Here is a 13,258-nt window from a genome sequence, read left to right as displayed (position 1 = left end):
TCATCTGCGAAAAAACTACTATACCCAACCTTATCACGATTGTCAAATCTATATGGCTTACTGGAACTAAAATAAACGAACTAATACTCAGTAAGAATCTCGTTGTAGACTCTGCAGTGTAATTAAACTCCTGCTGTGGCGTTAAACAGCCTGAGCAAACCGTAGGTGACTAACATGGCAAGCCATCCTCCAATCAACACTCTCACGCTCCCCTTAACAATACAAGACCGCCCAAAGTAGGCTCCAATCGCGCCAAATATCATGAGCAGGAAGCTCGAAACTCCAGCCAGAACACCAACCCTAACAGTATAGTCACTGATAAAAGCCGCACAGATAACAGGCAAGAGTGCTCCCAGAGAAAACGCAAGGGCCGATGCGCAAGCTGCTTGAATTGGGCTCGGAAGCCCCTCTTTTTCTTCTCTTGAAATCACCAACGGAGACGCCGGAGGAATTCTGCTGACTTCTTCGGTACCCTTTAACGCTTTTTCAGCTTGCTTTTGTCTCTTAAGGTTGGAAAGTTCCACGTCGCGCTGCGTTTGCACGGAAATGAATTCGCCGATGGCCATGCTGCACGCCCCAGCCACCAGCGCCGCCAGACCAGATATCACCATTGTCTTTGCGTCTGTTTTCACCGCGCCCACGCCCATCATCAGTGACGCCGTGGTGACCAGCCCGTCGTTGGCTCCGAGCACGGCGGCTCGAAGCCACTGTGCTCTATTTCGAGTATCCCTATTTTTCTCATCTTCATCTTCCTCTGGACAAGGAGACATGGTAATGAGAACAGTCGACCTGGGAGGATTTGGAAGTGGCGATGCCTCCGCAATTGCTTCTCCTTCCTTCATCATTCTGTTCAATTCTATTGAGTCCAACTGGAAAGCAAACGTGCCGGATGCTCTAACGTTCATTTGAACTCGGTTTCTCTCAGCCGTCCAACTAAATGTAGTATGGAAGGAAAGTTTGAGAATGTTAAAACACAGCGTGTGTTGTCCACACTCCCATCGACCTCTTTTTGCAGCACACTGACCCCTTTCAGTAGCCAAAAAAGGTGATCCTGATATTGACAGCCATTAGGAAGGAGTGGCAAACAGGTATACAATTGGCATCAATTCACATCTAATCTTCTATATTTTATTTGATATTTAGCTCGTTATTGGATTTTATACGTAGAGTAGATGAGTTTGATTTCTTAATGCGTGTGCCATGAGCGTGCCAGTCCATTATTCTTATTTTTTTCTAATGGCAGTGGAACTAATGGATATATATAATATCATTTTTTTGTGATGTATTTAAACAACCATGTAGCAAGTTTGCATGAAGCACGAACGCCAATGTGAGAATTGCGCCATACAGAGATTGTTTTTATAGCTCATTGTATATATATAATTCATATATATTAATAAAAGATTAAAAATAATGAAAGGAAATTATGTTTGCAAAATATGTCATTTAATATATATATATATATCAAACTTTAATATTATTAAATTGTATGAGAATACCTAAAATAATATTGTTAATTTATATACTTTGTGCGTGTGTGAAATAAATTTCTATAAAATTATTAGGAAATTTACATACTTAACTATAAAAGAGACTAAAATATAACAAAATGATCCAAGTGGAGATTACAAGTGGTTGTCGAATTGGCTTGTTCATCATCTCCTACATCTTCTATTTCTCAGAGATGCACAATCTTTCCTAAGTGGGGCTTATGTATAAGCAAACGATGAATGGCATTAAAGACCTTTAAAACCTTTGCAGCTACAACAAGAGAAATAACATCCAAAAAAGGCCTAACTCCCCTTCAAAATACTTGCAATTATTTTCTTCTAAATCAATTTTCATATCATCATACATATTTGTATACAAAGGTGTTTTCTTCAAATGTTTCCTAAGAAATCGTCCGGCCACCCAAGATTTCCCTTCACACAAATCATAACTCTTAATATCCATATCCAAAAGCTCCCTAGAAATAAAGTCCCCCCTCACATATTGTAAATCTAACTACAAAAAATAACCCATAATTTTGTAATAGGTCATTTAGCAATTAGAAAGGAAAACAAAAGCCACCTAATAAGAATTGAGAATTTGAGGAGTCTTTTCCTAAATAAAATCTTCTCAACAATGGTGATGATAGCCCTTTCCACCTTAGCGCAATCCCATATGAACACATGTTTAAGATATTATCTAAAAAATGTACCAGAGATGGGGAAATCTAATTTATTGAACGGAATTGCTATCCTCTTATTCAATGATCTATATTCCATCACATACCCCCCAACCACCAGCACTATCTTATGAAAAACAAATTGCAAAATGAAGAGAAAATATAGTGGCTTCCTTGATTTATAGACTTGTAAACCCATAGTTTTGACAAGAAAATGAAAAATACATTTACCAATACTCACACATGTGACTCTCTTGTGAGAATAAATTGAGGGCAGTAAAAATATATGGGGAGATTTATTGCCTCTTGATTAGAACAATTCATGATGAACCTAAGCCAATATGGTACAACAAGTTGCAAAAACTCTAATAGCTTATCCAAAAAACTTGTCACCTAGTTTTGAATTGACATTGTTGTTGTATCATAAAGGATTGATTATTGCTAGCTACCACCATGATGCAAACTCTGCTAAGTACAAATATGACATTAGCCATTAAGAGAAGAAGAGGACAAAGGATGAAGAATGAATCCACCAATCTAGAAAAACACAAAACATGTTAAAATATAATTGCAATGCCATGTCATGTTTTAGGATCAAGACAAGCTCTGAATCCTCCTTAGCTTTATTGTTAGTGAATAAAATTTCTACTTTATCTAGATGGAAACCCTTTTTTGCATAAGTATCATCCAACATATTCACCTCTCTAAAATTATGCACGATACTATATTTTTTAATTTGTTGTAACAAAATCCAAGCCCCATGGAGTGTGTACTTAATTTTACGGCTAGGAGCACCAAACTTCTAGAGAGAAAATGATGTTCATTGAGTTACCTTCTATGAAGAGATGGTTAAATTTAAGCTTTCTTTCTATTCTTAAACCAAAAACTAATGCTAAAGCCTCCACCTTATTATTCAAACCATCTAAAATTATAGCAACCCCCGCACCCAAGATCACATTTTCATGATTTTGCAAAACAAAATCGAACTCTAATACCCTTGGGTTGCCCTTAGCAGCTCCATCAAATTTAACTTGATGGAACCAACATCCAAAGGCTTCCATTTGATATCTTTTCTATTCACCTCGATTGCCCTATTATTCATGAGACCCTCGTTAAAAGGAATCTTTACACTCTTCTAACTCTTAAGCACATAATTATCATAGAAGTAAATAGGAATATAGTCCATTTATTATTAATCGCATAAGCTCTTACTACTTTGAAACTGAAACTTTATATGTTCTAGGTGACTTCCTTAACCTTTCTCAATTCTTTTATGAAGATTCTTCTATTTCTATCCCACTAATATGAAAATGGGAGGAGCAACTTCTCATCTAACTACAAAGAAATATTCTTTGAACAATCGAAGTTAAAATTCAAAAAATAAAAGAAGTGACGGCTGAAGGAGAGAAGACAAATTCTTTTTTTGCAAAAGCCATGACCAACACTCATATGCAAAATCACAAGACAATAATAAATGATCTTTTGTCTCGACCTCCTTGTCACATAAAACACAATTAAATATTAGAGATATTATCTTTGAAACTAACCAATCACTTGTTAATACCTTACCTTTGAGGGATAATCAAGGAAAGGCCCCTTCTTTTGGGAGGTGTGCCCTTGACCAACAAAAAGAGAAGCACCTAATTTTATGAGATGAGTCCTATTATGTGAGAATGTTATAACCTTGTCTCACAAAATATTGTCTAGACTCATAATACATCCATATTAAATAGTAATGAGAGTCTTGGTATTGAATAACCATTTTGCTTAATTCTCTTTGTAGTGTGTTTCTTTGAATCAATGGTGTGTATACCTTTGAAAGGTTTTTCCACATAACTGAGAACACATCATCAAGACTAATAATTTTAAAATAATCACACCTTGTCACCCCACTAACCTTTCAAAGACATTTCAACTCTTTCATGTTTTCTAATATACTTAATGGTAAAAGACAATTCCAAGATTCTACCCAAAATAGAGTTTTATTGTCATCATGAATTATCCTAAAAAATATGGTAGAAAGACTTTCCTTAATTTCATCATAAAGTTCCACATTTGAGACCCCTTTGGAGTGTCAAGAACCATGAAGACATTCTCCAAATATTCAGAGACAACATATTTTGCCACTACAATGGAGTCCCATTTGGAATTATTATTGGAGTATAATTTACAAACTAGTTTTGCTCCCAATGCCACATTCCTACAATCTAAATCATGAATACATACCCCCACTAATTTGGGTGTACAAACATTTTCCCAAGCTAACAAGTATATCTTCTCTTTTGGTTCATTATTGCATTTCCACAGAAAATTTTTGAGCTTAGATTCAATATTTGATGAAACTTATTTTGGAATAGGCAACATCGGCTTATTATAGTTAGGGATGGTATCTATAACAGTATTAATCAGGACTCTGCCTGCTAGAAAAAGCCAAGTATTTTTCAATGATGTTTTCCTATTATAAATTGATAAGGAAATACTTAACTATAATGAACTTCTTTTTCTACCCACAAATAAAGGAATTCCCAAGTACTTGCAAGGGGTAACATCCTATTTAAAACCAAGGAAATTTGACAAATTTCTTACCACCAAAGCAAAGCAATTCAAAAAGAATACCTTTGATTTTAGAACATTAATATTTTGACCTAATATCTCATAGTATTTGTCTAAAACTTACTTTAGGGCCTTAGTTTCCCTCATAGGCATTTCCCCAAATAAAACTATATCATCTACATATAGGATATGAATGACTAAAAAATCTATTTGTGGAAATTTTAGACCTTTCAAATATTATTTTGGTGATGAGATACAATAGTTTGACTAAGAGGTTCAACAAAAATTATAAACAGGTAAGGGGATAATGGATCTCCCTACTAAACTCTTTGACATGATAAAAAAAAACCACATAGCATACCATTTATGAGAATAGAAAACTTATCCCCTGAGACACATGAAATAATCCATCTACAACATTTCTTAGAATAGACAAACTTGAGAAGCACTTCTTCTAAAAATACCAACTAACATGATCATAAGCCTTCATCATATCTAATTTAATGATTATGGCCTCACTTTTATATTGCATAATTGAGTGAATTATTTCATGTGCAATTAAAGAACCTTTTGATGTCTACTTACCCTGGACAAATCCCCCTTGTTTCTCTAAAATAAATTTAGGAATGATCTCTTTGCAAACTTGAGAGAATAGCTTTAGTAAAACTTTTAAATATTGTGTTACACAAAGATATAGGTCTAAACTTAGGAGAAGAATATTTAGGAATCAGAGAAACAAAAGTGGTGTTAAAATATTTATTTAGACATTCCCATTTCTTCTTGAATCTTCCAATTCTCTTTAGACATCAAAAACTACAAAATCCCCAAAACTTCTGGAAAAATATAGTTGTATAGCCATCTTGCTTTGGAGCTTTATTTGTTGCAGTGGAGAATACTACTAATCTAACTTCCTCCAATAAAAAGGGTTTGAGGAGTTCAAGATTTTATTGATTGGATATGATATCATTAAGGGGATGTGACTAAGAAGCTCTTGAGAATCCAAAAAGTTATTATCACCATTCAAAGGAGGGGCTACAAATAGCTTAAAGGAAAAGTGTATTACTTCAGCTTGGATCTAACCTTTATCCTTAAGGTTTTCATCTAAATAATTTTTTATTTGAATAATAGTATTTTAATTTCTTCTCATCTTGGCTAAGATATAAAAAAAATCAGTTATCCTATTCCCTTCTTGAAGCCACAATTCTCTTAATTTATGCCTTCAAACAATTTATCTATTTTTCAAAACTTCCTCTAACTGATTCTACAATTATTTTTGGAGATGGTAAGATTTATCATTGGCCCCAATATAAATATTTTCTTCATTAAGTATCCTCAATTGAGGTTCTAAATTACATTTATATGCAAAAACATTCTTGAATACATGCACATTCCATTCCTTAATCTTGGAGCCAATAAAAGGAATCATTTTGCATAACTGAAACATTCTTGACCCATGTACATGAGGAGCATTTTACCACCAACATTTTAAAGATGGAAGAAAAGATGAATCCATAAACCACATATGTTCAAATCTAAATAAGGACTTTGGTTTCCCTTTATAAGTAGGAAAGGCCACATTCAATTGAAGTGCAAAATGTTTTGACCCAAAAAAGACACAAGATTTTAGAAGTGCTATTACCAAACCGAGATACCCAAAGAGGATTGATGAAAAATATATCTAGTCTCTCAACAATATGGAAGAAGCCTTTTCTTCTATATGTCCAATTCATCTTTCCATTAGTAGGAACACAATCTTTCAAACCATTAGTCATTGCAGAATTATTAAAATCTTCTATTTCTTTCAATGGAGGGACAATTCCACCCAATTTATCTTTTTTCAAATAATTACATTAAAATCTCCACCAATAATGAAGAGGAAATTAGTATAATTTTCTAATGTAAAGGAAATGGAATCCCATAAGAGTTTCTTCCCAACTATTGAATTAGGGCTATACACATTTAGTAATTGAAAACAATAATTGTAAAATAATCAACTTATATCTAAATGATGTTAGCTTTAGCTTGGATCTTCTTAACCTAGATATTGTTACCTTTCCATAAAATTGCAAGACCTGCTAAATCTCCTAAATATGGAGAAGCTACAAAAATTTATTTCTTCCAAGCTACAAATGGCTGAGATATCTCATCCTCCAAAACTTTGGTTTCCTACAACATAATAATGTCTACCCCGCAAGACTCAATTTGGTTCTTGATAAGGAACTTTTTGTTATGATTATTAAGGCCCCTAACATTCTAGGTTAAGATCTTCATGCATGACATGAAGAGTGACATGCTTTGGACATGGTCTCATATTTTCATTCAAAGTCATTTGTATACCAGCTTTGATTTCTTCCTTTGTTTTTCTACTCTTAAAAGGTTTTCCACCATTACCATTAGGTTTCTTGGGATGAAAATTATTAGTAACTAATAAAGGAGTTTGGTGGATAGAGGCTTCCTTTATCTGTTTTAAATTATAATTCTCAATAAGAACCTCAATATTCACTTCATGTGAATTTTCCAATAGGGGTTGGGATAACATACTATTCTTTAGGTGTGGATGCTTATCAAAATCTTCCCTATCACCCCCCTAACCTTCCTTAGCAAATACTTTTGCACCCTCAACATCTTTTACCATAACTTGGACACCTTCAACATCCTTTGGCATAACTTGATCTGCCAACTCAATAGTCCTTTGCATGCATACCTTGAAGAGAATTTATCCAATTGAATTCTCAAACTTGCTTGATAAAAATGGCTCCCTTAAATTAGATAAAAATATTATATCAAATTTTCTCTGAGAGTTTTGAACCCCTAATTTGAATGAAACCTACCATTACTAACTGCAAGAGGGAGCAGGCCAAGACCAAGATTAGAACCAAAGGAAAATTTTGAAAGTTAATCATGATGAACCATTAATGAGTAGAGACTTACCCTACACATAGAATTTTTATACTCCTTTTGAAAAAAAGAACACATTTTGCAACAAGGGTCTATTAACTTTTAATAGTAACCGAAAACCTTTAAGGTAATCTACTATACATGTAGAGAATTAATCCATAAATTGTATGGAAAAGCATACCTGACTACTCCATTGATACTCATGTTTCATCCTTATTTTTATCTATACATTTATGGTATTTTTGCATAATAATGTTTCATTCCTATTTTTATCTATCATTTATGGGATTATTACATCCTCCTTCTTAGTCCTCATTTTATCTATCATTTATGGGATTTTCACATACTCATTTTATGCACTATTTTTCTTAGATGAGGTGTTTCATTCCTGAAACTAGACAACATCATGGCAAGATGAGTTTACTAGCATAACACAATTTACTAGACCTTTTGACTCTTTATTTTCCTTTATTAGATGATTTGACTATCATAACATATGCTTCTAGACCTTCCAACTCTCTTTTTCCATGGATCACCTAGCATAATATAATTTGCTATCCCATAGAGTTCATGTTTCTTTTTCTTTATTCAGTGAACCCATAGCATAACACACTTTCCTAGCATTGGCCCATGGTCTCTTCTTTTTTTAATTGGTGTGTGCCCTTGTTCTTTATATGATTCCACTTGTGCACTTGCAATAACATATTGAGAATGATATTAGTGGTTGAGACATTTTCATTATCGAGGCCTCTTCAACTAGTTGACTTGGAGCTTTGTGTTTTAGTAATAACATTGTTTTCTTTATGGAAGTTACTTATATGGATTGATAAGATTGTATGCTTGGGGGCTTTGATCATCCATCAAATTTTTTGATTTCCTATCCCTACCTTGTATTTCTCTCAGATACTTTATCTCTTCATTTCCACTTTACTAAGAGTATGATCATAAGATCAAACTCCATTAAAGTGGGAGCTTGATGAAGAATCATAAATTGTACACCTTTATTAGTGTGTCCAATTTCACACTCTCCTAGCAATTATTTTAGTATTTTATGTTCCTTTATGCATTATAGGACCTTTATTGCAATTGATTATTATTTAATTCAATATTATGGGTCTTATTCCACTTTATTACAAAATCATTCAATTATTTGGGACCTTGATTTTAGGTGTGCCCTTTATCTTTTGTTATCCTGATTTATCCTAAATCCCACCCCAATTTCAATTTCCATAACACATTTTTCATATCTATACATCATGTTTTGAGGCACCGAGCAAGAATTTGCATTAGAACCCTGTTATCTTGCATCATTACAAATTTGAGATAAAGTTGTCAAGACTAGGACGATCACACCCCCTTGGTCCTAAACTTTTGGCCTCAAAATTTGAGAGGATAATAATGCGGTCCTACCCTATTCAAATCTAGCTACGTACAAAAATAAACTAAGTATAAGTCCATTTAAAGGTGAATTTAATTGTGAAATCCCTATATAATGCATCCCTCTCAATTCATTTGAATATTGAGAACATTTATTATGATTGCATTCCATCACTCCAATTCAAGAGCGGGTCTAATTCAAGGAGCACAATCTACATCAAGACATCTTCATATTATGTTTCAATTATGATTTCATGATGGATTTTATGTGACTTATCATGTTATTGCAGTAATACATGGAGGACTTATCCTAAGAGAATTGCATCACTTATTCAAGGTTTAATCTTCTACATTCAAGGATTTTAATTTTAGATGTAGCCTTGCCCTCGAAAGGAAAGCTTTCCAATTCAATTCAAGTCTAATTTCTATTTCAATTAGGCTAATTTTAAACCCAAGATTTGATCTAAGAAAACCACTATCCACAACACCCTCTCTGTCCTCTTGTGTCTAATTACAAGTACCCAGTGAAGCCAAGAAGCCTAGAACAACATCAAGAAGTTGGTACAAGCCTGTTCCAAAAATTTGGACCTAATTTCCTAGGACCAGGGAAATCAGGGCACCCCTGTCCTCAATGTTTTCCACCAAATTTGAGAAGAAGATTCTAGGTAATCTAAGGGTGTAGATTTCTAGGCATTGGCTTATACTTAGTAGACTAGGACATTCTAGAATTCCTGGTCCAATAAATTCACTTCCAAATTTTAGATACAAGTGCAAAATCATATGTCCTATCCATGTACATGTCTATCACTGAATCTCTATTTGTTTATCAGTCAATTGCAGCATTCTAATTTCTCTTTTACTTAATAATTTAGTCATGTTAGTTTCACATTGTTTTAATATATCTTCATTGTTTATTCACTTTTCAAAGTAGCAAAAGGAATATAAACCCTAGAAGTGTCATTTGATTGTCTTGTACAAGACTTAGTCAAATACTATCACTCCTTGTATTCTAATGTGTGTATGAAAGTGGATCTTGGTTTTAGTCTTACCAAGTTCCATTTTCACACCTTACAAGATCCAATATGATTTCCTATTTCCATTCATCTTAATAGATTCCATTATTTTAGAGGAATATTATATAGTGTAGTCCAGTTGAAGTTTCTAATACTTTGTATTAGTGGGTCAAAGTTTGACTCAATATTAAAACCAATACCATCCATTAACCATGGATCTTCTTTCATTATTTCTTCATTTCTTTTCCCCTTGGTTTGCATTCACCCTATGTGAACATTTCACTCCATCTCTTTTATTTATAATCCTAGAAATTGGACCAGTTGATCTCAACTCTATTGTTAAATATTGGAAATCTCCATCTTCTTCTCAATCTTCATAATTTCTTCATCTCTTTCATAATGGTTTGGTTTGATCATTCTCTTATGTTATTTATAAAGAATTTTTGTTTTGTTAATTTATAAATTCCTTAAATAAATTAAAAAGATAGATTTAAGATAAACTTCATTAAATTACTACCCTTTCAAGTTTAGTGACAACTATTTTCTATTTAAAATTCTTTTTAAACTTTTTATCAATATTAATTAATATATTTATCCTTTCTTGCTTTTAAAAAGCAGACTTTTATTTACTAGTGAAAAGAAAGAAAGATTTTTGTATAGACCAAGATATCAGACAGTAGTAGTATAACATTAGTATCAAAAGAAACATACATACCTTATCCATGAAACCTGTGAGATTTGAACTTCTGACCTATTTCAATAATACAAATTGAATAATTTCATCTTTATACTTACTAAAACGGAAAAATGGTTTTCATGTTATATTTCAGTGTTTCGTACTCAACATTATTTAAACATTGTTTGCTTGAAAAATCCATTCAACACAAAGATTATTACAAGTCCGGCAACTAAGCAGAATAATACTCACTGGTAGACCAACTCGATTATATTTTCATCTTTATAATTACTGGAATGAACAACTGGGTTTCTTTATATATTTCAGCGTTCCCTACTCAACATTAGTTAAACATTGTTTGCTTGAAAAATCCATTCAAAACAAAGCTTACTACAATTCCTGCAACTAAGCGTAATAACATCTCAGTACGAATACTATTGTAGGAGTTGACAGTGTAATCAAACTCCTGCAGTAGCGCGAAAGAGCCTGAGCAGACAGTAGGTGAGTAACATGGCAAGCCATCCTCCAATCAGCACTCTCACACTCCCTTTCACAATACAAGACCGCCCAAAGTATGCTGCAATGGCGCCAAAGATTATGAGCACCAAGCTCGAAACTCCACCCAGAACGCCAACCCTAATAGTATAGTCACTGATAAAAGCCGCAGAGATAAGAGGGAACAGTGCTCCCACAGAGAACGCAAGGGCCGATGCGCACGCCGCTTGAACTGGGCTGGGAAGGCCCTCTTTCTCTTCTCTTGAAATCACCAACGGAGACGCAGGAGGCATTCTGCCCGCTTGTTCTCTTCCCTTCAACGCTTTTTCAGCTTGATTTTGTCTCTTGAGGTTGGAAAGTTCCACGTCGCGCTACGTTTGCAGGGAAATGAATTCGCCGATGGCCATGCTACACGCCCCCGCCACTAGCGCCGCCAGACCAGATATCACCATCGTCTTTGCGTTTTTTTTCACCGCGCCCACGCCCATCATCAGTGACGCTGTGGTAAGCAGCCCGTCGTTTGCTCCAAGGACAGCCGCCCGAAGCCACTGTGCTCTATTTCGAAAATCCATGTTATTCTCATCTTCACCATCATCCGGACAAGAAGACATGGTAATGACAACATTCGATTTTGGGGGATTTGGAAAGCTCGATTCCTCCGCAATTGCTTCTCCTTCTTTTATCATTCTCTTGATTTCGGTAGAGTCCAACTGGAAAGCAAAAGGGCTGGATGCTCTAACGTCCATTTTAACTTGATTTCTCTAAGCCGTCCAACTAAGCGTAGTATGGAAGGGAATTTTGAGGATGTTAAAATGCAGCGTGTGTTGTCCACACCCTGATAGACCTCCTTTTGTAGCCGACTGACCCTTTTCAGTAGCAGAAAAGATGAAACTGATATTGACAGCCATTAGGAAGGAGTGGCACACAGATAATTGATTTTTAGCTCGTTATTGGATTTTATACGTGGACTAGGTGGTGGACTGTATGTGTTTGATCTCATAATGCGTGTGCCATGAGCGTGCCACTCCATTATTTTACTTTTTTTCGGTGGCAGTAGGAATAATGGATATATACTATCATTTTCTGGTGTATTCAAACAATCATGTGGAAAGTTTGCATGGAGCACGAACGCCAATATGACAATTACGCCATTTAAAAACTTCCCACTACCTGGCTAGCATACAATTTTTTATTTGTCTTAAAGGAAATGAAAGGGAAGGCTGTTTTATATCTCATTATTTGTGGATGGTTTATATTATATTGGCTTATCTCATTTATCTATTGTATAGAAGATATTTAATTGTTTTTATCTATAAAAAATTTTAATAATAGTTTGAAATTATAATTTTCAATATATATTAATAAAAGATAAAAATAATGAAATATGTTTGTTGGTAAAAATATTGTTTTAAGTTAATTTTTTATATTCTACAATTTAGAATTAATTATGATTTCTCAAAAGAAAGAAAATGTGAGAAATACAAGAATAAAAGAAGCAAAATTTCCTATGCATTGAATCTTTCAACAAATAAATAATTTTTTTCCCAAATCTAAAATTTTACCCAACTTTACAAATTCAATGTTGCTATACATTGATTTTGCTAGTGTATCTCATCTCAATCTTGTCAAGTGTAATATGCAGATAAATCCTATAAAGTATAAAACAATTTTCTTTGAATTTGATATCTTTCTTAAAGGAGGAGAAGGTGTTTGTTTAGGAATCAACTACCAACTTTCTTTAGACACAATGCCCAAGGTGTCTATAAGCTATGATGTCATGTGCGAGACCATGGTCTACATGGAAGATTTCAAATCAAAAAAGTTTATTGTCAATGTTGCACTTAGACTTTTTGAGGTTGCAAAAGTTAAAATTCAAACTCAACTTGGATTTTCTAGAACACTATTTGATAGGCTTCCAAAGTTTTCTAGATTAGGAAAAGTATTTGTTCTATATAATGAAACTATCACACTTTGGGCACACCAAATACTATAAAATTTAAGAGGTTTACATGTCACATTTATTGAAGTATTGGACCAACTTATGTTTGGTCTTGATCTAGAGATAGGAAACATAGCCCA

General features: G+C 34.0%; 1 protein-coding gene and 1 pseudogene across 1 annotated transcript; both read right to left on the bottom strand.

Moving 5' to 3' along the window:
* Positions 1-122: 122 nt before the first annotated feature.
* LOC131031415 (vacuolar iron transporter homolog 1-like) lies at positions 123-1,218 on the bottom strand. Its single transcript, XM_059219378.1, has 2 exons — positions 1,164-1,218; positions 123-1,051 (listed from the first exon to the last, which is right to left on the bottom strand). The coding sequence occupies exons 1-2, from the start codon at positions 1,216-1,218 to the stop codon at positions 123-125; spliced, it is 984 nt and encodes a 327-aa protein (XP_059075361.1).
* Positions 1,219-11,142: 9,924 nt separating this feature from the next.
* On the bottom strand, positions 11,143-11,925 carry LOC131031417 (vacuolar iron transporter homolog 1-like; annotated as a pseudogene).
* Between the last annotated feature and the right edge of the window lie 1,333 nt (positions 11,926-13,258).

Source organism: Cryptomeria japonica, chromosome 4, assembly GCF_030272615.1.
Source record: "Cryptomeria japonica chromosome 4, Sugi_1.0, whole genome shotgun sequence".
In the NCBI taxonomy this organism is placed as follows: domain Eukaryota; kingdom Viridiplantae; phylum Streptophyta; class Pinopsida; order Cupressales; family Cupressaceae; genus Cryptomeria; species Cryptomeria japonica.
This window is presented reverse-complemented; position numbering and strand designations above follow the sequence as displayed.

Bases quoted from the DNA above. Each gene is read 5' to 3' on its own strand.
- LOC131031415 (XM_059219378.1), bottom strand. From the start codon at position 1,218: ATGGACTGGCACGCTCATGGCACACGCATTAAGAAATCAAACTCATCT. The intron at 1,052-1,163 runs GTATAAAATCCA...TGTCAATATCAG, and splicing joins ATCAAACTCATCTACTCTAC to GATCACCTTTTTTGGCTACT.